General features: G+C 43.6%; 2 protein-coding genes across 2 annotated transcripts; one reads left to right on the top strand and one right to left on the bottom strand.

Moving 5' to 3' along the window:
- Nucleotides 1-6,400: 6,400 nt before the first annotated feature.
- Nucleotides 6,401-7,742, top strand: LOC120693867. The gene is given in 5 exon segments (XM_039977083.1): nucleotides 6,401-7,247; nucleotides 7,315-7,429; nucleotides 7,432-7,590; nucleotides 7,593-7,647; nucleotides 7,649-7,742. Coding segments are annotated over 5 exon segments (588 nt in total). The 5' UTR covers nucleotides 6,401-7,082.
- Nucleotides 7,588-10,095, bottom strand: LOC120693850 (ATP synthase subunit 9, mitochondrial). The gene has a single exon (XM_039977069.1). It carries the CDS (start codon nucleotides 8,233-8,235, stop codon nucleotides 7,996-7,998), a length of 240 nt encoding a protein of 79 aa, XP_039833003.1. The 5' UTR covers nucleotides 8,236-10,095; the 3' UTR covers nucleotides 7,588-7,995.
- Nucleotides 10,096-23,662: the final 13,567 nt, after the last annotated feature.

The raw sequence follows: 23,662 nt of genomic DNA, 5'->3' as shown, positions 1-23,662 counted from the left end.
GAGAAAGTGCTAACTTATTGATCAACTATCGCTTGAACTTGCTTTGGTGATTGCTCTTCCGATGGGAATAAGGACTTCAGGCACGGGAGGGTGAAGGAAGAGACAATAACTAGCTGACTTAGCGTCACCGATCACTGTTCTATATTCACTAAGTGAACGAAATGCTGATTGCTTGCTTGCAGCATTAGCCGCCCAACTATTATACCTTGCTCTCCCCAATCCTGGCAAGTGATTGATCAAAAAGTCTTCCATGAGCTCTTTGATTCCCTTACACCGCAAGAGCCTTCCTCAGAGAGCCCCCTGAGATAATCATCGCGAATCACTCCTCGAAGCTTACGAGGAATATTCGAATTCAATCTCTTGAGAGGCTATAAAGAGATCCATCCCACCGTCAGAGAGATATCACAATCACTTGAAATAAAACACTTCTGGCGGCCTTCCTAAAGTTCTCTCATGAGCATTTCTTTCCATCCAACGTGTTTGAGTGCGAATGAATTATACCATACTAATGAGTAGCTTAACACACTCCGGGCGATGTGGAAGGAAGCATGACATCTTTTGGTCATTCCTATAATGTTGAACTTGAGAAGTGGAATATACCAGGGAATATCCATCTTCTGATGAAACTCTTCTATCCATCGCTGCGCGCCTCATTCTTCATCTTATCCTCCTGGCGCATAATCTTACAATACGAGCTATGCTTCACCCCAAAATAGATCTTTCGATTATGCTTTTAGGCTCTATGCTACTTGATTGGTTTTGTCCCATATCTCACCTCATAAATAGAGTCTTCGATAGGTGCATGCTATTTCTAAACTACGCCATCTCTTACCAGCTTCTCTCTCGCTGCAAATGAAGGAGTCGGCTAAAATGTGTGATGAGAATAAAACTGTCTGTCTCAGACTCATCCATATCTCCATTCCTTCACAGCCGGATCATAGTGTGACTTGCCAAGCAAGAAGAGCCTAGTTCCTTGTCAAAGCCTAGAAGAAAGAGAAAGGAAAGATTGAGTTAAAGATTCATAAGGAAGATATAGGTTTCTTTGCTTGGATAGAACTGCTTCCAAAACACTACAATATACTATTGACAAATGCTGATCCTGATCAACAGTTTGGAAATAGACTCTGTTGGAATTGAAAGGGTAGAAGGTCTCAAGCCCTCGGCATTGTTGGAGAAGGTTCAGTGGGAGTAACCATAGCCCACTGACTTTTTCGTTGTCTACCTGTTCGCAGGTGCCTGATGTCTACCTGTCAAAATCTATACTTGTTTTAACTACTCGATTGCTTTAATGTCAGAACCAAGAAGCCGAGCTCGTTGATCGAATGGGAGGCTAGAGTGGGAAGGCCGGGGGTACAGTAAATAAGCTCACCCCAGGTTCAAGCATATCCATCTCTATAGACTACTTCCTCTCGTTATAGAGTGAGCCAGTATCTACCTTTACTTACGAAATCTCATGGAAGCAATCAATACTCGTATGAAACTTTCCTCACCGAAGTTAACCTAGGCTTCCTATCCAAGAACTATCCTGCCGAGAAGAAGTCAAAGGCACTCACTTACCACATTGCCTTACTCTTTCAACGTTTAATTAGTCAAAGCTTTTCACCATTCCTGATTTTAATGGAATACTTCCTATTTCCTGCACAGTCCGTGCCTTTACTGATTTCAAAATTCGGCTACTACACCCCGATTCGGGCTTATCTAGGATAAAAGCGGGGAACCTTCCCCTCACAGAAAGCTTCTATGAAAACTATCTATATTTCCTTCCTAACCCTACCACATTACTACAACTAAGTAAACAGATCAACCTTGCGAGTACTAAGTAAACAGATCAACCTCTCAGTGCTATTCCGGCGCATACACTATGAAACCAAAGCCTACAACAAGTATAGTAGTCACCAATGCCTTGCTTTACACATCTCTTGCTTGGTTACCTTGCTAACAAGCCTACTAAATCTATCAGCTTCAAGACCTCTTTATCACAAAGGTCTATGATCGAGCTTACCCATCTCTTCTCTGCTTTTCCTGGCATCTGCCTAAGATGTATAAACCTTAATTTCTTTGTACTGGCCTCCTACCCACAACTAAACTACTCCTTTCCTTCTCTCTCTTTTGGTGTCGTGGATACAGTCTCTGAGATTCCAGTTCTTCGATTTGGCCCCAGTCGTGAGGGTGTGTCAGATGCTTTGGTGCAAGTCGAGGCTTATTTACTTGATTAGATTTGGGCAGCACCATAGGTTGAGAGGTTTCTGAAGCCTGGACGACAGGCAACAGAGGGCAGTGGTTTACTTGATTTTCTAAGAACTAAGACTGGCGAAGGGAAAGGATGGATTGGAAAAAGAAGTACTCACCAAAAACTAGGATGAACCGACAGCTTCGAAAAAAGAAGAAGATTAACTTCCCCTACTACTTACTACTCGACGATTCGACCATTCATGGTTGGTGTGGCTCCTATTCCTCGATATGCCGGACCTTCTTCTACACTACCACAAGTAAGTTCGTAGCTTGCAAACTCCCGATTTGCCCATTATTTAATTAAACGCTGCGCGCCTTTGCTTTGAAAAAAGGTGCTTTCACCACAGACATGCCAGTAACTGACGAATTGGATGCTCCAGCAGTAGTTCCAGTTCCGAAGGGAAACAAAAAGTGAAAGTCCCGCTTGTCAACCATGCCTGAGCCCAAAGGAAAAGCAGTACCAATCCGCTTCAAAGCTTCAGTCCTAGCTAGCCTATCTTCGACGTCAGAACCAATTTCTTCAAAAGCTTTCTTCAGCTCGCCCTTGTGCTTACGCCAGCCTTTGTTCACTTGTCTCGGGCTTACTTCTAGACTTGGATGGACTTCGATCTTCATCTTTAGTAATACCTAACGTTGCTAGGGTCTTCCATGCTTATAAAGTATTAAAAAAAAGATTCATTTTTCCTAGTGTTTAACTTTTTCTCAAAGAAGATTTCTACAACCCATTTTCCTTGATACTGGAATCGAGCTACTTCCATTTTTTTAGGTAAAGATCAGGCGGGAAAGCTTACACCACCCATATTCTTCTTTATGTGGCTGACCTATTTGTTCACTTTTCACAAATCATGTAGCAATTTCGAAAGAGAGATCAGGATCAGAGCAAAGAAGCTGCGAAATGAGGGGAGGAGACTCAGCCTCCATAGTATAAGTTGCTATCCACTTATGCTTGGTTTGTGCTTGACCACGAAATCTTGCCTCCCACCATCATGAAAGACAGATGATGATGTCGATTTCTTACTGTCGAGACAGCCTATCCGAATCCAAATCATTCGACTTCCTCCTTTGCAGTGGCGAGGTCGTTGATTCCTATAAATCAAGATGTTTTGTTGCCTGCTTCTTTTTATGGGCCTTCTCTCTTGGATGGTATTATCCACTGGTATATTGTGAAAGTCTCTACAAAGACGAAAGGACCCCATGCCTTCTTTGAAAACGATATCCCTCTTCAACGCTTCCGCTAGCCCTAGACTCGGAATACTCAGCTTAAGAGATCCCCCTCTCCGGCCAGAGAGGATTTGAGTACAACATTGATTGCGGAAGATCTTTGTTCCTATTATTTCAAAGCCTAACTAGGCGCGCAGCGGTGAGTGCGAGCTGCTTTCAAGAAATGCTGGAAAAGAGCCAGTAACGCTATCAGTGAATAGAGCAGGTGTAAAGTCCAGCTAAAGTACCATACAGCCCCACAGGTAAAGAGTATGAGTGGAGGGAAGTGTTCTGCTCTTACAGGTACTATGGAACTAGTTCCAAAGAACTGCTAGTGAGGAATGAAAGAGTTTCTAGTGATAGGTGCTGCTATGAGTTAGCATAGCCCCAAAGAAAGTAGTCTGCGATCCCCTTCGAAGTAAGTGAAAGGGCGGAGCGAGCAAACCGGATAGCCCCACAGAGTATCGGCGACGATTTCCCGCATACACCGAATTCAACCGGGATGAAATTAGGAGAAGAATTCGGCATAGAAGCGACTTTGATCTTCGACGACCGAGGCCGTTGGAAGTGCATGAAATAAGAGATGCGAGCAAGTATTGTGAATATAAAGAAAGTCCGGGTCACACCAAAATAGAGTGCTTGCAACTCAAAGATGAGCTCGAAAGAAGAGCCCGGCTGGGGAAGTTATATCAGTTCATCAAAAAGTATGTGAATGGCAAGGGAACAGGAAGGCTGGATGAAAGAGGCCTGAAGGACCCCCGCAGTGGAAATAGGGACCCCGGGACAAGGTAGGCCGAATAATAAGGTAAGAGAAGGAAAGGAGACGAACAATATCCATAGAGCCCCCCTATAATTCACGTAATCGCTGGGGGGATAGCGTCAGGAGGGGACACGAACAAAGGACGGCGACAGTATAGCACCAAAATGAAGTTCCCGATCATCCTTCAGGTCGACAAGAAAAGGCCAAGGGAAGGTAGCGTGATCAGCTTTTCGGATCAAGATTCTGAGGGCATACAGCGACCTCATGATGATGCGATAGTTCTTGTCCTGAAAATAGGAGGAAACAGAGTCAAACGTGTTTTGGTTGATACAGGGAGTTCGGCGGATATATTATACAAACGAGCATTCGATCAAATGAACCTAGAGCTGCGTCATCTAGGTCAGGTACGAACACCCCTAGTGGGATTCACTGGAGATACTCTGCAACCGTTAGGCAAAATTCCCCTAAGGGTCGAGTTCGGCCCGGTCTTCGGCAATGATAGACTTTCTGGTAGTTGACGCTCCTTCGGCGTATAATGCGATTCTGGGACGAGGAACGTTGAATGCGATAGGGGCGGTAGTATCTACATCCCATCTGATGATGAAATTTATCCCAACGGAAGCAGGAGTGGGAGTAGAGTCCGGTCACCATAAAATGGCGAGGGAATGTTATTTGATGTCTCTGAAGGGGAAGAAGGGGCATGTGGCAGCAGTTGAGAAGGAAGAGGTGATATAAGAGGATCCATGGGACGAACCAAGAGAAGGCGAAAAGGTAAACCGTTAGACCCCCGAAGCCAAGCAGAAGGAAAAGAAAATGAGTGAGCCGACTGAAGAAGTGGAAAAGTGGGAGCCGGGAAAATTCCTAAACATTGATTGCGGGTAGAAGAAGGGAAAGGCAGATGAGTGTGAGGGAGCCCTTTTCACCATTATTAATGAATCCATTAGACCTAGCTCTTGAAAAAGCAATGGAACATGCAAATGGGCAGCAACTCTTCTTTTACGCTAGGTATGCCGGTGATCTAGTGTTTAAGGTTTTGGATTTAGGACCTAGATGTCATCGAATGAATGCTCGGCATACTTGCTTTCGGAAGGAAGCTAATCTGAACACTGAATCCAGAAGAAAGAAGCTTTTCTATTTTTAGAGATGAATTCAAAGAGAGAAGGTTGTAGAAGGTAAGTAATCCGATGCGCGTTCAAATCCAACAAGAACGTCTAATGAAATGACGGAAGATGCATATTATTCTCTCGTAGCTGGGGCTAAGAACGATCCTCTTATCCAACTTTCTGTCTGTCCCAAAACCGAACCTTGGTACTGCTCTACTTCAGCATTCTACGACTGAATCCATTCTGGAAATGATGACTTGCCCACAGTAGAAGTTAGTGTCATTTTCCGCTTTTTAGGTGAAATTGGCTTTACTAGTCTCCTCTCTGTCTCTTTCCACTTCTGTCTTTCTAGTGAAAATCTCATAAGTGGAAAGAAAGCGGTAGTTTGAAGTGAGCCGCGCTCTCTCTTTCGGAATTCTGCACCTAGGTACCACTCTAGATTTCTTACTGGCTGACTCAAGTGCTAACTCATAGTGCATAGCATGTTCATAAGCCTTGTTCACACTATTAGGGTGTTGAGCAGTGACCATATACTTCACTTCCTCCTTTAAACCACTTAGAAAGAGGAAAAGAAAAACTTCTCAGTAAGATTAGGGTTTTCCAAGATCAGTCCGGCCTTTACTTTTTCAAACTTGCTCATATACTCCCTTACAGATCCAACCTGATGTCATTTTCTTAATTCATCAACTGGGTTACAGATTTGGATGCACAGAAACCTATTCTTGACCTCACTAATCAAGGTGTCCCTATTAGGATGAGGGTTACTGACCACATAACTCCTGTACCACTCACTAGTTTACAACATTGAAATAAGCGATTCTTTTTGCAATGTGTCTCTCAGCGTTTTTTTTTCTCCTTTTTCATTATCATTTTCCCTCTCAAAAAAGATCGAAAGGATTCACTCCGGTGCTGCTTGCATTAGGATCCATCCCTCCAAGAAACCATCAATATATGAAGCATATGGCTCCTCTTTTAGTTTTCTTTTCTTGGGGATGTTCGTGGGATGAGAGCACGATATGAGCATGCGAATTTCTTCGAATCTACCATTGGAGAGAAAATAAGGGGTTATGTGGATGGGGGTAGCCCCGGCTATTAGACGCCAGATTTCGTCTGGGTTCCAGGTGTGACTTGACTTGTATCCGGTAGGTCAAGGAAGGGGGATTTGGAGATTCTTGAAAGAATGTTTTGGCTTCTTCCTATTACGCTTCAACACAGAAGAAGATTGTTAAAAGGTGCTGGAAGGAGGATATATTTTTCCAATTGTTTCAATTGCCCAACCTCGGAATGGCCAAGGTTTAATGATTTCATGTAATTCTTCCGCTTACAGGTTTTTAATCGGTCTGTATCTTTGGCAAGCCTCACATCCTCGGGCGTATTTCTTGCAATCTTTTTCCATGTTTGGCCAATAAAATAAAACCCATATCCGTGTATCAGCCATCTCATTCTTCTGCCCGCTTGATGTGCTCCAGCGATTCTTTCATGGACCTCAGCCATTACCAATAAAGCCCCCCTTTACCTTCTCTTTCTATTCTATAAAAAGGCGAACATCTAATCTAGGCCCGGTCGCCTTTCTATGAAAGCGAGCAGCCCAGCCCCCTTGTGGAAATTTGGATATTAAGGAAGCCGTATTTCGCAATAGCAGCTACGAGAAGCTGGGCTTAGGGTGCGCCTCCAGCGGTCGTTTCAGTGACTCAATTGGCTGGCTTCCCTCAGCTCAGACTGGTGTCGCCACCTCTCCCAGGACCGGAATGATTATCCCTGCCCGATGGGTCTACATTCATCCCTGAATGTCGTCGGGTACTCTTCACTTCCCCGCCATTCTTGTAACCGTCACCTGTAATCCGTGCAGGTGTGTCCGCACCCCCTGGAGTGGACGAGAAAGAAAGGATTTTTTCTCGGAGCAACCCCCCTGGTTCCAGACCCAGGAGTTCACTTTCCCGTATGAGCATTCGGTACATATATAAGTCAGTGGAAGAGTCAAAGGGTCACCACTACTGAGGATCTCCCCCCTTATCTTAGAAGGGTCGTCTGAGGGTTCGCCGCGGTTCATTGCTGTGCTTACACACTAGGCTACCCTTCTCCGAAAGCTCCGCGGGACCACCTATCACTAGTCTTCGGCCGGAGGGGTTTATTGCACAAAAAGGCCGGGACGCAGGCTCCCGCAGAGGAAAGCCCAACGAATGTCAGATGCAAAGCCCCGCACCTCATTAAGATCATATTGGCATACTCTCCCAAAAAAAAAAGAGCAGACCCCATTGAAGACGGGAGTGAGGTACAACAAGGCCATTTCCGTCCACCTTCTCACGGAGCCGTACGTGGACGTTACCGCTCATACAGCTCCCAGCCAGCAAGCAGTTAGCTTTCCTCTAGAAGTCATGGAAGTGTGGATAAATCGACATCAAACTCTAGTCGACAGAAGGTTTTTCTTTTTTTCCCGCTCGCTGTAGTAGTCAAAATATTCCAATACTACAGCGTTAGCAGCGTTTTGTCTCGATGAAAAATCTTCTGGTGACCATGATGGATAGGATTTCTTCTCTATCCTTTGGACTTGAACGATCCAATTTCTAATCTTGTTGGAGATTCTTTATCTGGCTTTGGTCGAGCAACCGCTACATGAATGGCTACCGCCTACATAACTTGTCTTCCTCTTTTCAAGGAAGTAAGTATCAGACCATATGTAGTTCTTTTCTTCGTTAGACACTAGAAAACGAATGAGATCAGAAAGGCCATCATTGGGGCAAACAATGCAATAGCTTCGGTGAGAGCAAAGCCCAAAATAGCATAACCAAATGATTGTTTAGCCAATGAAGGATTTCGCGCCACGGAATGAATCGAGGAACTGAGGACGTTTCCAATACCGACAGCAGCTCCCGCTAAAGCAATTGTAGCAGCTCCGGCACCTATTGATTTAGCTCCTTCTAACATGTCGAGTCGCGACATGACATTGTTTCACGCTTTTCCTTCGCTACTAGAAATTTTTAGTCTAGTCTAGTTCTAGTTTCTAGTATAGTATTGTATTTCCCGTTGATGAAATTTCTAGTATAGTATTGTATTTCTCGTTGATGAAATTTCTAGTTCTAGTATAGTCTAGTCTAGTATAGTATTTCTCGTTGATTTGATTCCTGCGCAGCGATCCATGGTTGAATAATAAGACACAAACTAGATACGGAATCGCTACGTTTCTTTCTATATGATAATATATGCAAAACCAAAGTAAGTCCAAAGGAATCTTGCTCGCTCCATTCCTACGCTCGCGTACTGGCTCGTGTCACTTATGTTCCACCCGTGGAATAATAAAGAGAAGATTGTTGGAAGATAGAAAATGATCTATTTGATATTATGGACGACTGGTTACGAAGGGACCGTTTCGTTTTTATAGGATGGTCCGGCCTATTGCTCTTTCCTTGTGCTTATTTCGCTTTAGGGGGTTGGTTTACAGGGACTACTTTTGTAACTTCTTGGTATACCCATGGATTGGCTAGTTCCTAATCTTTCTTTTCGATCTCTCTAGGCTAGTTTGTGTCAATTCTTGGCTCACTTGCCTTTTTTCGCTTACTTGTTCTTATGACTTGACCTGTCTATTTATAAAAAGGTAGCCCTATTCCTGTGACCCATTTCGAAAGAGCGGTAAAAGAAAAAGGAAGAAAGTCAAACTGAGTGCACATACTCCACCTTGCTGGTATGGCAAGCCTATTAACAAGGATGACAGCTTGTTATCCAAACAGCAATGAAGAAGAAACATGTGTGAGTCAAAGAAAGGTTTCAACACCCGGAATAGAATTCAAGAATTTCCAACTGTGGCTTATCTACGATAAAAGAAAGGACGGAAGTTGGGGGATGTGCATCGAAACTAGAAGATTGAACTCTTCTTCCTTACCGGCCAAGATCACTTTACTCCTAAAGACTTTCTTTCAAAGCTAAAGCTTGCCTAGCTTGCTAACCATCTGCCAAAACATTCTGTGTGGTGAGAGGCGAGCGAAGTAAGGACGACTGTCAAGAGAGAAAGGAACGAAGGAGACGAGAGCAAGTTGGAAACCAAAGCTGTAGCGCGTCAGGGCCTCTGTTTGCTCATCCCCCCTCCCCTGTGCCCATAGTTCATAGTAAGGGGCTCCAAGATACGGCTTAAAGCCTGATGTAGGAAAGGTCAAGTAAAGCCATAGTGCGCTAGTAGCAAACAACGGAGCAAGTGACGGAACTACAGAATATTAGGTAGGCTTCACTGAAAAACTCAACTTTCTATTAGTTGGTCTTCTTGCCCATTAGGTTCCTATACTGGTAGTCTAGTTGTAGTTTTGAGTGGCTTTCATAAAAGCTTTACAAAGTGGGTAGGTTCCTAGCTCAACAGAGGAAGGATCCCCAACAGAAGGTAGCTTTCCCACTTTAACAAGCTCCTCTCGTGGGAGCTGGTTTCTATTGAATGTGACCCTTTCATTAGCTTAGCTTATGGATTCTAGCCCAGCCACTTGGTGGAAAAGGCCTGGGGCTCTGATGAACTTCTGAGATCTAAGGTTTGTGTGCATTGCCATGATTCTGAGTCACTTGGTAAGAGCCAGCCTTGCCTTGTTGATGACCATACTTTGATCTCCAGGACCTGGATCTGAAGTATCATTTACTAAGTGTAAAACAATGAAACTGGACGTGAGACATTTTAGTTTAAGAATTGCTAAATTAGGGCAGCCACTCACAACAGTACTTGTTACGTAAGGTACGCACCAGTGCCAGTCTCATATTGGTATTAGCAATGACCGGTGTAAGTAACAATGTAAAGCAATAAAAGAAGGTGTAAAAATAAGAAAAAAAAATCAAGTATGAATCTGTACCGCTGTCACGAGATTGATGTGATCGGGGCGCACAGGTGCAGTCAGAAAAGCAACACAGTTGCCCGGCTGTCCATCATGAGGTCTGAGTGTAGCAAGAGGCACTTGCTTTCTGTCATCCCATATCTTTACCAAAATCAAATTCGAAATGGCGAAGCATGGAAGCAACTCACCATGCCATCCTTTGATGCCGAGGCGGGTAGTCGTCCACTGAGAAATGGACGGAGCAGTGATATCACCGTTGTGCTTACCGACAACATGGACCCCGTCTGTCAGCTTGTCGATTGGACACTTAAGCGGTTCCTCTGCTTCTCAAACTAGAAGTAAGCGTGGACCATAGCCACAAGTCAGCCAGACTATAGAAAAGTCAGCCATGGTATATGAAAGATTACGCGGCATGCAATGTCGCGATCAGAGGAACTATCTCACTCCCTCCCATCCACATCTTCTTGCCCATGCTTCGTGTTCAAGCTCCACGCTATCTTATTGCAGGTATTCGAACCAATCTCAGCAAATGGCCCACCTCAGCTTGGGATCCGGAGAGCATAGGAGGAGAATATGAAAGACGCGGCTATCTATCGCCCCCTGAGTTCTCTTTACCAAATTCCACTCTTTTTATCGGAAACATTGCTTTTATGAAAATACTGCATCATCTTTCCGTATCCTGTCTCTAAAAGAAAGAAATAAAGGAGTGAACCAGAAGCCCATCCTGGACATCAAAACTGAAAGCTCTTCTTCAGTATAACTCCTATCTGATGATACTCGTACGAGTATTCCGTGGTGAAGCCAACCCCCGCCGGCCCAGAGAAAGGTCTCGAGTGACAGAAAGCGAGATTTTACTATGATTAGGGAGTCCAATATTACATAGTCTAGTACCACACTTGTCTTCATGCCTCAACGACTTTCACTTTCATACCTTAATACCGAGCTTCCTAACCAGGAACGGCCGGCTACAACTACAGCATGAAAAGAGCTGCAGAGCATCAAACTGCTTTTTAATGATACTGAAATAGATCTTTCTTCTTTCGCGCCTCTACTAAAGCCCTATTATTGGATTCACGAGACTTACGAGCATCCTGAATGAATTGACTTACCACAACTGGTGTATCTAGTATTCCCTTGTAAGATTTATTACCAATACTAGAGCAGCTAGCCTTATCTGATCCCGTATGTGTTCTAAGCACCTTCTCGTACTTAGTATCAAATCGAGTTATCCTTGAATCTATTTGGCGAGAAACCAACTCAAACTATCCCATTCGTGCCTACTGTGAATGTCTATACTTAGAAGCTATCCCGCGAAAAGCACAAGCTATTCCTCTTCTACTACCAAGTAGCTCTAGCTAGCATATCTCGTCGTGCATAAACCTTACCTGCTTCTAAAACTTCTACTTACATCTGTGACTGCCTATTCCGGTCTTTCTCTAAAATAGCTATCTTTGAATTCCTACTTGTAAACAAACTAAACTAATAAATATGCCTAGCTAGCATCCGCCAATGCTTTTTACTATCCCGCGACAACAAAAGCTTAGTCCCTTGCCACGCTCGCTTAAATGTGTCTTTCTTTGATAAATAAATACCAAAAGCAGAGCCTTTCTTCCCTTCCTCGACACAGTGGATTGCTTTTTTGCCAGGAAATGAGATGCTTTTCCTAGACTTTGGGCTTGCATCCTTTTCTCTACTTCCTATATTGAAAGAGTGGACTACAGAGGCTGAGCGATCGATCAAATAGGATCCTAGCTGTCAATTTCCTTGAGTAGAAAGGACAAGAATTCGCCTAAAATGCTTGTTGGGGTAGGTCAAAGAGTATAGGTTTCACCCGGCAGACTGTAAGACAGAAATCCTAGTCTCGATAAAGCGTGTACCAAAGAGTTTAAAGGGAAAGAAGCAAGGGTAAGGGGCTTTGATGAAATAGGTGGCTAAAGACTTCCGCGATCCTTCACTTCCTTAGGGAACAGACTTTCTTTAATAAAAAAAATAGGGATAAGAGAGAAAACTAGCCTAGATAAGAAAAATAAAAGAGTATGGTCTACTTGCTTTTTTTTCACAATACCAGTAAATGAAAGAAAACTTACTGAATAGGCCTACAGGCGCACTTCCCCATTCAGTGGTATCGAATATTACAGACGAAGGTAAGCTTGAAAGACAAGAGAGGGCTATTGGTCAAGACAAGCTTCTTCTTCTCCACAAAGAAAACATCTTGCTTGGCGATATCCCATCCCTTTGCTTGAAAGCCGAAAGGAGCTCACAAGACAGAAAGCAAAGTTCCGCTCAGGTTCTGGAACCGAAAGTCGGTGCTCAGGCAAGGGATTTCCCTTTCTTTTTCAATTGTCAATTTGGATAGGAAAGGGCGCAGCATCCGCATTGATCACCCCGTCAAAGTACCAACCTATCTATATATAGATCTATTCTCCGAGAAAGGACACCTTTTCCTTTGAAAGCAAGGTGCGTGAACCCCCCGTCTACCTCCTTTTCTTTAAATGAAATCTTTCCAGCCGCCTCTTCCTCTCGAATAGAGACATCGCCTGCCCGCTCTGAGCCCTCGGCAAGCAACTCTTCCTGCACGCAAGCTTACGGCATACTTCACTGAAAAACACAATCCTATCCTTCCAGGGCTCGATCGAAGTCACAACATAGGCACCTACTGAACTCTTCATCTACGACTTAGACTCAACTCTTTGTCAGGCATGCACGAGTGGTAAGGGAAAGGAATGGCTTGGATGGATTCGAAAAGAAGTAGGGAGCACCGGGTTTAGAAGGAAAGATCGCGCCTTGCTCCGATCTTATTCTTCATCTCTTTACCTCTACCTACTTTACCCAATTTAAGAACTGCTTAGTGGCGAAGAAATGTGGAGACAGCAATCGAATCTAGAAGAGGCAGTACATGAAAAACAACATTGATGTGTTTTGGTGTCTCGTGCGGTCTTCTTGGACAATTGAGTACAATTACGACACATAAATGACTGGTACAAGCAGCTGACACTTTTACTATCTACTATGTAGTAGAGGTGGGTGTATAACTCAGAGTTTAAGTTGTTCTCTGATATATCAAGTTCCTTCAAACTTTTGAGACCACCAATTGACCAAGGGATGGTGCCTGTGAACTTGCATCCGGGGAGTTGAAGAACTTTTATTTAGCAGCTTCAGGTTACCAATCTCTTCTGGAATGCTTCCACTAAGACCATTCTGTCTCTAAATTAGCAATTCCTTATTTTCCAGTTGACCAATCTCCCTAGGTATTGGCCCCACCAAACTGTTTGATGAGAGATCAAGTGTCAACTGGTTCACCAACGCTGTTATTCCCGGGAATATTGATCCTGTGAGGTTATTCTTGCTTGCATCAAGGTGCTAGACCCGAGACTGGTTACCAAAAGCAGCTGGTATCGACCCGTTGAATGTGTTCATGTGAAGGTCCAGGATCTCCTCGAGGATGAAGGCCAGATCACGCCCAATTCGATCCTTGAAAGACCCATTGCACTACAGCGGCAGCTCGGGCTCGAGCAACGGCGGGAGATAAGTCTTCTCTTCATTCAGCATTCAGTCTATCTTCGGAAAGCTGCAATAATTGATGCACGCAAGACGATGTGAAATGCTTTCTTGATTTACTAATAGGTTAGGTGGTGTCTAGACGCTAGGAAAAAGTGAGGATTATAGCTTCTGCCCCATAGACCATTCGGAAAGGAGTCTGTCCCTTCGGTCTTATATGTTAGTCTAGGTTGGTTCTTCCGAATGCACATAAGACCACTGGTCACCCTCAATCCTTAGCATTGAACTTTACTGATTTGGCTAAGATCTGGGGAACTAGAGCAGTCCAGAGAGAACTACACAAGGCAGGAGAGGCAATAGCGAAGCGAAGCCCTAGTTCAATCGAGGATGGATTCATTGAGTGGGCGAGGAAGATGATTGGTATGGGAAGATTGGTCTTTTACTAATGGAGCATCTCCGCCCTAGCCTTGAAGTTGAACATCCGGGGATATCTAAATATTAAACCAGTGATTAAAAAGAATGGCAAGTCAGCGGTTATGTGTTGACTTCAGAAAGTTGAATCTTGCCACTCCAAAGGACGAGTATCCAATGCCGATAGCTGACCTACTGGTAGATTCGGCTGCTTGTAACTCTGTATTGAGCCTCTTGGATTGGATGCCCACTCAGGATATAACCAGGTGCCAATCGCCGAAGAAGATATTAACAAGACTGCATTTAGATGCCCTGGTCCTGTTGGTGCCTATGAGTGGAGAGTAATGCGGTCTCAAGAATGCAGGAGCCACATACCGGAGGACTCAGAATAGCATATTCCAGGGTATGGTGGGCCGAGAATTGGAGGTGTACATTGATGATATTGTTATTATGGCTCAATCCGAGGAACAACATCTCCTTCATCTGAGGAAAGCGTTCGAGAGAATGAGGCAGTATAAGTTTCAAATTCATCCTTTGAAATGCGCCTTTGGTGTCTCGGCTGGGAAGGAATTAGGATTTCATTCATTTTGACAAAAGAACTTGCTTAACATACTCCAACTTTATAAACTCATGCTTTCAATGGAAAGACTCCCTTCCCTCTTGCTTCCTTGCCCCTAACCTTTTCATATAGCCCGCCCCTGCCTGATCGATATCCCCTTACAACTAACTTATAGTTAAAGCCTTAGGAATAGGAAGAGAAGGTAGGGATTGCTTGGAACCTCTAAGACATGGCACCCCTGCCCTAGCCGCCTTTTCTTATGATGTCTCGAAAGCGGAATCTCACCATTCGAGAAGCTATGGAATCGTCGACCCCCTTACCAAGTAGACTATGAAGTCACTTTCGTTTTTTTGGTTGTGTATGCTATGTGTTTGTGCCCAGTCATCTACGAAGTAAATTCGACAAGAAAGCTATCCGATGTATATTCGTTGGATATGATAATGAGCGAAAAGGGTGGAAGTGTTGTGACCCGAATACCAACCCTTGCTATACATCCCGAGTGTGGTCTTCGATGAAGCATCATCTTGGTGGTCATCCCAAGCTGTAGTATTGCCAGATTCTGGAAACTTAGAAACTTGCTTGCAAGAAAAGAAGAAAATCAAGCAAACGTATACTTTATTTTCTTCTTTTCTTGCATTGAATTGCTTATCTTTCTTCGGGTTCCACGGGTGCCTTGGCTTGCGTAGATCAATGTTAAATGGATTTCTAAGCTCATGGGTGTATGAGCTGCATGAGAAGAAGGAAATAAGGCTTAGTTTTTAGCCTAGGAAGTGCTGGTTTTCGATTCTGGCTGAAGAGCACTTGAGATCAAAGAGTAACGTTTGGAAAGTCAAGATAAGAAGTAAAAAAGCGGGATCGCTTCGTCTGTAAGAGGTTTCAATGCACTGATTCACCCGCGAGGCATATTTCCGAGTTGAGGAACATCTGTTTGTGTGTGTTCCGCTTTACATTTAGGCTTTAATAAGTTCGAGCCTAAAAAGCATGTAAATATAGGCTGTGAGTTATGATGTGTGTAGCATAAACTCCGTTTTTTCTACACACTCAGAACTAGAAAGAAAGCTATTGAAGAGGAAGGTGCCGTCCATCAAACTGCTTGCTTCATTGAGTAGATAGAGTTGGAAGTAGAGGGAAGGCTTAAAACAGGAATCCGTTTGGCGAAGCCCTTGATTCCGTATACGAAGCGAGGGCTGGTGATTAATAAAAATCCTACTCCGTTTCCGAGTTTTCGTATCTTTCGTTCTTCGTACTTCTTTGAAACTTCTATCCTTTTTCTTTCGTGAGAAGGACAAATCAATCTTTCTTTGCGAAGCTATTTGGGGTGGCTTTGAAACTGGATTCCGCATTCCGTCTATTTTTTCGTGAAGAATCTCTTTCGAGACCTTGCGAAGCCTTACGCGGTCGGCTAAAGCAACAAATCAGAGATCTCTTTTGGCTGTCGATTGCTTGCAGTTTGATCAATTTCTTTCGTTCACCTTTTTGGTTTATTTGAATTCCGTTCTCAGATCAGAACAAAACTTTTTGATTCGCACACAGTTGCGATGCGCTCACTCAAGCTTAGGCACCGAAGAAGCATTCCATTTCCTTTCAAGTAACGAGAGGGCTATCAGTTAGAAATTCAAAAGAGAGGGAACTTGCTTAGCAGGCGTACGAGACCAAATCTTGTTTTGCTTACGGGCTGTAGCTACCGGGTCCGAAGGAGGCTGATCGTGAATCAATTCCATTTGTTAGGGCGGGCAAGTTGCGGTGAAAGAGAGTCCATCTTTCTCTTAAAGTTTTGTGAAGAAAGTATGGCTGCCGAAAGCTCTGGGGGAGGCTCGCTCCTCCTACATCGAACTCTTCTTTTCTTTTTTTTATTCAACAAATGCAAGTTCGTCTTCGTGATTTGTCAATGGGAAAACGAAATCATGGGTGGAGGAAGAGGCTGTGATCGATAAAGGGGATGATGATGACTTCCATCTTTCTATGGATTTTCTCTAATTATAAATCGAAAGATCAGGTCAAAGCCTTCCAAAGGTCCGCTATTGGTCAGTTTTTTTCGGAGCAAGGGGTTTTCACCCGAACTCTGCGCGCCTTCTTCTTCTTCATGTTGAACGAATTTTGGCGATCGAAGCAAAGACCTAATGTTTCAACTACACCCGTCAGTCAAATGTTTTTTCATCAAAGTAAGCGGGGCTTTTTCGCTCTATCCCATCTCTTTGGGGGGTAAGTGGTAGGTTCCACGTCATCGCGGCAGCTCTCGGGGCGGGCATTGCTTGGTTCCAGAAAGGGCTTTTAGCTCGTTCTTGCATTTTTCTTCCATCAAATCACTTATTTCTGATTCATTCTAGCATTATCATCTACCAGTTCATATTGGCTCATTCAAGAAGAGGGTCTCAAGGTAATTAGAGACTGTTGAAAGCCAAAAACCATGCGTTCAGTTCAAAGTGGAAAAGAAAGAAGACTGCCGTTGCAAGAGCCATTGATTCAACACTCCGGCCGGGAGAAGGGAACCAGAAATGGGAGACAGACCGAACTTCTTGCTTCGAGTCCTGCCGCCCGCTGCTCCCGGTTTTCCTCATTTTCTCTCTCTTGCTGAAAGAAAACCTTAAAACTTTGTCCGACAGGGATCCATTATAATTAGATATAGTAAGTAGTTGGTTGGTCCGAGAAAGCCCTGACTGAATGATGAGCCTTTACCAGCTAAGGGGAAATAGGTGTGCTGGCTGCACTTTGTAATGAGAATCAAGATTTTGTTTGGTCTTTTTGTATCAAAATCCCTCGGAGGTTATTAGGCAGATCTCAAGGTAGAAGTCTCCTATTTCCTTTCCTATTCGTCCTTCCCCCGTTTTGATGAGGCGGATTTGTCTTAAATATCTTTTGAGTATAGCAGGAGTAGATTCGATTGAATCAAAATCTGTGAACCTTAAGTCTCTTCTATAGGTTGGAAGGCGGATCATTTCCAAGAGGTTGCTAGTTGACCCCGATCGATCTCTTTCGACGCGGATAAGAAAAAAGGAGAATCCAAAATGTCTAAAGAAAAGAAGAAGAATAAAACAGTCGGTCGTCACTACCAATGCTTTCATCTGGAGGAAGTCAGGCTGTGATCGAGTGGCCTTTCCCTTTCTACTTCAAGGAGATTCTGGGTGCAAAAAAAAGAAAGCGGACGGAAGAGGGGTAGAACCCCTTTTAGAGACCAAGGCTACCAAGAAAACTTTCTCATCGTTCTCTGTCTTGTTCAACTGATTTGGCGTCCTATCCGATGGATGAATGAGGAGCCTTGGATGGAATAGAATGAGGAGAATGCTTGGGACAAAAAGGAGAGGAAGACTACTATGATGCATGGAAAGGAATGCATGGAATGAAAGGAGCCAGGACAGACGTAGAACTCTGGAAATGGGCGGGCGACTTCTCACGCGATCTATAATGCTATGTTGATAGATAGAAGATTTCTGAATAGGCAGAAGGGCAGAAGTGCAAAATGGAGCTACGTATGCTCCAGGGCAGACAGTAATCAAGGAAATTCCATTTCTAGGCACGTTTTGACCTAAATGTGATCCGGAACCTTAGTAGCAGTCAAAATAGAAGTTTTGAATTATCAAACCCCGTGTTGAAGCTGTGTACCACTAGATGTACACACCACGAAAGAAGAGTGGGTACAGGGGGGTCTTCTTTCCCCGCTACTACCTATGGTATGGGTAGTATCGGGGAAAGAAGAGTGGGTATGTGGGCTTCTTTCACTTTAGTTTTTTTTTTAACTGTTCCACTATATACCAATCTAGATTCAGCACTTCTATTTTTTTCACAATAATCCTACAACTATTCCACCTCTGTAGACACTTCTTATCTTGGTTACTCACTGGGTGGAACTCTGTAAACTGCTTTCCAGGCGGACCTCTCCAGTCATGTTCAAAGAGGTCAACTATGCAGAAAAGTGTTTTCTTTTTTTACAATATGTTACTTTGTGATAGATAGATGTACTCGTCCCCGGGTGCCCAATAAATAAGTTCACCTGCTCCCACCTTAGTGAGATAATAATTGGGTGAGGGGTTCGTTCTATTGGTATTTTTGGATAGCTCGGAGGAAGGCAGGCCACAGCTTTCTGTCTTCGCTTTCCCGTCTGCTTAACAGTTCCATTTGCCTTTCCTGCTAGGGTTTATCCGAGGTAGGATGCCCAATCCCCATTCATATTTCCTTTTCAAAACCAAGGCCAAGAACTTTCTACAAGTCTCCCCTCCCTGGGAGCAGTAAGTAAAAAAGGAATATAGATTCCTTCGTCACAATTAAAGAATTTGAATGAAAGATGGATCGCAGCATTCAAAGATCTGCTGAAGACATACGGATCTAAAGAGCGATTTTCGATGATCTATCATGAGTGGGTCTAACGGGCTTTGTAGGGAGCACACAACTTCTCTTCTTCCCTCTCTAGAAAAGCCCCAACTCTTGGTTTTCGCTCGCAACACAACAGTTCGTTCGATCTATTAACTTAGTGAACATCACTTTTTATGTTATGTACGAGTTAATTCGTGCCTATTTTCGAAGAGAAGGTACTGGGTAGCGATTACCAGTTTCTGTTGTAGAAAAAGAAATCCATGACCAGTCGAAACTTCCATAAGAAAGACCTGCCTCGTGTTGATTGTACCAATCCCATCTCTCTGAGTCTGCGAATCTACTCTATTGTCCTTTCATCGGGCTTCGCTCGACTTGTTCTTTCGTCCGTTCTCGAGCTCCGGAATGAACAATTAGGTGCCTGTGATCTATCGTCAACCTATTGAAAAGCGGGTTTTAGCCTCGATTACATAGCCATAGAATCAAACAGTGGTTGCGATGAACCAAGCAATGCTGTCTAAGGACCCTGCTCTCAATAACTGCAAGCTGTTGCTTACTTGCCCCGCTCCGATTTGAATCTATGATCTTAACTTTCTTGGACAGATAGGCGTGCTTCCTGATGAAATGAATGGATATCTGATGCTGCATTCCCAGCTCTCGAATCAAGCTCTTCGGCGATCCTTGAAAACAGCAATTAGTCTTTCTTCCTTACTTGTGAATTCGTACCTGTAATCTTCACTTCCTAGGGTAGATAGACATACTTCCTGCTAAGATGGATGGCTTTCTTTGTTGCACCTCCACTTGAAAGACGGCTGTCAACTTCAACTCTTTGAGGGATTTGCTTTCTCCTGACCCTCAATCCAAAAGGTTTGGCATTGCAGTTGATACTTTCGATAGCTTTGATCCTCTCTTGCACGATACTTTCCAGAAAAGAAAACCCAAGTTTATGATGCCTCACATGGTCTGGTATCCCCCAACTCTACTCAAGGTGGTTAAGAAGCAAGGCATTCAAGTCCAAGAAATTGAGAGCGCGGTGACTACCTGACGAACCCGAAGTTGACTAAAAAGAAGGGGCAATTGTCAATGTCTCACCTCAGGAGCAGAAAGCATACTATGGTGGAAGATCCCATTGAGTTCATTATTGAAGATCTGACCGTCGCTACGAGACTTCCGTTCTAAAACAGCCTGGACGAGGCTCTACCTAATTGCTAGAAAGTAATCAAGTATAGGGTCCAAATTGGATAAAGAAGCACTACGCTTTGCAAGGGCGCCAACCACTAGGTTGTAACGACCAGAACAAGATTAAGTTTGTGTTAAGTCCATTGGGCTATTACTGCTACAGCGAGATATTGCCTGAAAGAGTTATCCCAAAAGAAGGTTCTTCTGAAACGAGTGCTCAAGCCAACAAGCAAACGTATACTTGATTTTCTTCTTTTCTTGCAGCATTCCTAAACTCAAAGCTCTATATTCTTACGCTTCCAATATTCTCTTCCAAAAGCAATAGGTTGTCGACAGAAGTCAATGAAGCAACGAAAGAAACAACACTTCTTTCTCAATTTCCACTTTAGATAGGAGAGTCTGGTCCTTATATGAAACAGGTATGCCAAGTGGAATTCTGAGTACGGTTGTATAGGACTGCTTTCAAGATAGCGAGCAAGACCTACTCTCTTGGAATGGGGCTAGTCAAAAGAAGACACCTTGATAAGGATTTGCTAACCTCTGACTCCCTTTCACTTCATATTGGAATATATGAAACTCTCAAAGATGTGCTTTCACTTTGATGACAAGATTCTCATCACGTACTTACTCTTACATAGCTCAATCAATCTGCTAGAAAGCTCTGCTCAGAATGAATTTCTGGGGTATTAGCCACAGCAAGTAGAAAATAAGTTTCTTTGGAAAGCAAGAACGAAGTAGGCGAGGAAAGGCATACATAGGTCAGAGGAAAAGTTCTTTTGTTGCTTCAGCTGTCAACGCATTCTCAGCCCCTGCATAATGTTTTGATTAATAAGCTCTCTATCGGCCGAAAAGGTCTTCTTTAGACCAGCGGAGAAGGCTTAGTTTTTTTTAACCTTCCACCGGCTTCGAGGCAAAGATATCCGGGGCCCTATTCTTATATTCACGTTAATGAATGGATGGGTAGCACGGAAAAGTAAGTGCTAACAAGATGAAAGGATTGTCCAATACACATACATACCAGTTAGAAGAGGGAAGGTCTACTCAGATTCTATTGGTTTAGTGATTGATGAGCCTAGAAGCTCCAGAAACTTCACTTTTGGTAAATTCAAGGCTTGTTTGTGGGTTCATCCACCCTTTCTTTATGCCTGCCGACTCCCTTTATGTACTTGAGTGTGGGGACCAATAAATCATTGATTCATCATCATGTTCATTCTACATCTTGAAAATGTAACTATTTATTGTATTTGAATCACTCCATCTGCTCTTGCCTTAAGTCTCTTCTTCTCCACTGCCATTCTAACCCTATACTACGATATTTTTCATCGGTAGTTCAGTGATTTCACTAAAGTCCGCCACTCCATGCTCGCTTTTCCAATTCTTGTAGTCTGCTCTCCAGTTCTTGTATGAAGCCATCCCGTACTGCTTCCATTTCTTTAGAGATAAATAGATCGAAGAAGTAGAAGAGTTCTTTTCATCACTCACATGAATTCTCATCTGAATTCACTTGTATTTTATTCACTTTGAAAGGAAATGACATTGAATTGAATATTGAAATAAGTCCAATCTAGCAATGGGATTCTTTCTTCTTTTTCCGTTGCTTCTTCGTTCGCTCTTTCCCCGATCTATCCGAGCTATCTATCTTTGATTGAAGGATCTGCTTGGCCTGCGCTTAGCTCCGAGGAATAATCGACTACTTGACTTGGCCACATGCATGACTAGAGCATACAGCCGAGTCCATCTCTCTCTGGATCCAGGTGTCCTTCCTCCGGCAAATGTCACACTTCAAGTGGGTTCGCTTCGCCGCTTTTCATTCATGAATTTCGCTTGTGCGCTAATTCGTGGTGCTCTTCAGGTCGGATACACAGATCTGTCTTTTTCTCGAAAGACCTCCTTGTATTTTATCATGCCCATTCCGCTTACAGCTAGAATCTCTATCTCTGATCCTGCCCTCCTTCCTATCTGTCATTTACAGAAGGTGCGAACCTGGTCTAGCATATTACAATGAAACAACTACTTCATTGAATTCTGATTCATCAATTTGTGGAAATAGGCCTATACCTTGCTCGCCTTCGCAACTGCCTTCGAGTCTGTGCCTTCCTAGTTTGCCAACCCTATGTTTGATTGCGAGTTCCGGCGGGGTGAGTACCTGGACGGACAAGGGGTTCCTTTTCGATTTCCATCGGCCTAGCTTCTCTATAGTTCGAATATAGCCTTCTTCCTTCTTATCAATGGAATACCTTCACCTTAGAAGGGTGTTCTTCCTACTAGTTCAACCAGATCTGCCTTTTTTCAGCTAAGCCGATTCCAATGATCGGACGGACAATACTTGCTTAAACCTAGCACCCTGTTGCCTTGCTTTTCCTCCAACCGTACCCCCCTCTCCGCTCGTGATACCCTGGAAGGGCATCCCTCACTTCACCGAGCAGAACCCCTCTTTCTTGATTCCACGCCGACATTTGTCCTACTCTGGTTGGTTCTTCAGGCTCCTAACCGAAGCCAAGGAGCAGAACAATCTCAAGAGAAAGAGCTCTGTTTCCGTTCCCTACTTGCTTGCTTGCTTACTTCTTCCGAAAACACTACCCTGTGCCAGTTTCCTTACCTGAGGACGGAACTGCTTTCCTTCCTGTTAGCTATTCTCCCCTGGCAAGAATCTTCTCTCTTCTATAAAAAATATCGATCTTCACGTCGGTATGTATATTGGTCATTGGTCGGTAGCAGAATGTATCTTTTTCGATAATTACTTCCCGATTAGTCTTCGTAAGAACAAAGCGTATGCTTTTGCTTTCATGCTATTGGTTTGGTCAAGGTTCTCCCACCCAGGCCTAAACCTCTACTCTAGTTACATAAACAGGTGCTCGTACCCCGGAAAGAAAGCCCAGACTTGACGGTGAGACTGATCCTACATAATTGGTTTCGACTTCCTTTGATGTTAGTTGAGATAGTTTGATATTTCAAATAAGTGTATCCGCTTCTGAACGAGGTATTTTTCTCTGTACTTGAACAACTCTTCTCTTTTTAGTTTCTATGTTCGGTATTTATAGAAGAGAGACCTTTTTACCAGGAAGAAGAATCCACTTGCCTAAGAATTAGGCATGATTGATACAAAGCTTATCTATAGACGGATAAGTGAGTCTCCAACCTTAGCTAGTTGTACAAGGCACACTGCCAAGGCGTATGTATTAGCCAGACCTAGAAATTCATTACCATGATTCCCATCAAAGAAATCCGTTCCTTCTCTTCCTAAATTCTAAACCAAAGCAAGTGGTGAACTTCCACAATGGTCGGCACTCTCTACTCTGGTTCCTTGTTGTTGCTGGAGGAAAAAACCCTCTTATTTGTGTGGATAGATATACGAGAAATAGATGCTTAGCTTGCTATGCCCGATAACGGCACTGAAGTAGTGAATTTCTCGGTACCATATCAGTGGCATACAACTTCGTACCTAACGGCCGAGTTGAGTGGTGCTTTTTTTCGTAAGTAGTCTGTTTGGGAGCTGTAGCTCTCAACCCAGTTAAGTGCGAGTATTGCTTCCTTCTAGTTCCGCTAAAAAAAGAAGACAGACTCTTTCCAGTAGATGAGCTAGGGAGAACGTCGACTTTTTCTCTCGCACTTG

This window comes from Panicum virgatum, unplaced genomic scaffold, assembly GCF_016808335.1.
Source record: "Panicum virgatum strain AP13 unplaced genomic scaffold, P.virgatum_v5 scaffold_183, whole genome shotgun sequence".
Taxonomy (NCBI): domain Eukaryota; kingdom Viridiplantae; phylum Streptophyta; class Magnoliopsida; order Poales; family Poaceae; genus Panicum; species Panicum virgatum.
Note: the sequence above shows the minus strand (reverse complement) of the source record. Positions and strands in the feature narration are given on the sequence as shown.

Bases quoted from the DNA above. Each gene is read 5' to 3' on its own strand.
- LOC120693850 (XM_039977069.1), bottom strand. From the start codon at position 8,235: ATGTCGCGACTCGACATGTTAGAAGGAGCTAAATCAATAGGTGCCGGA.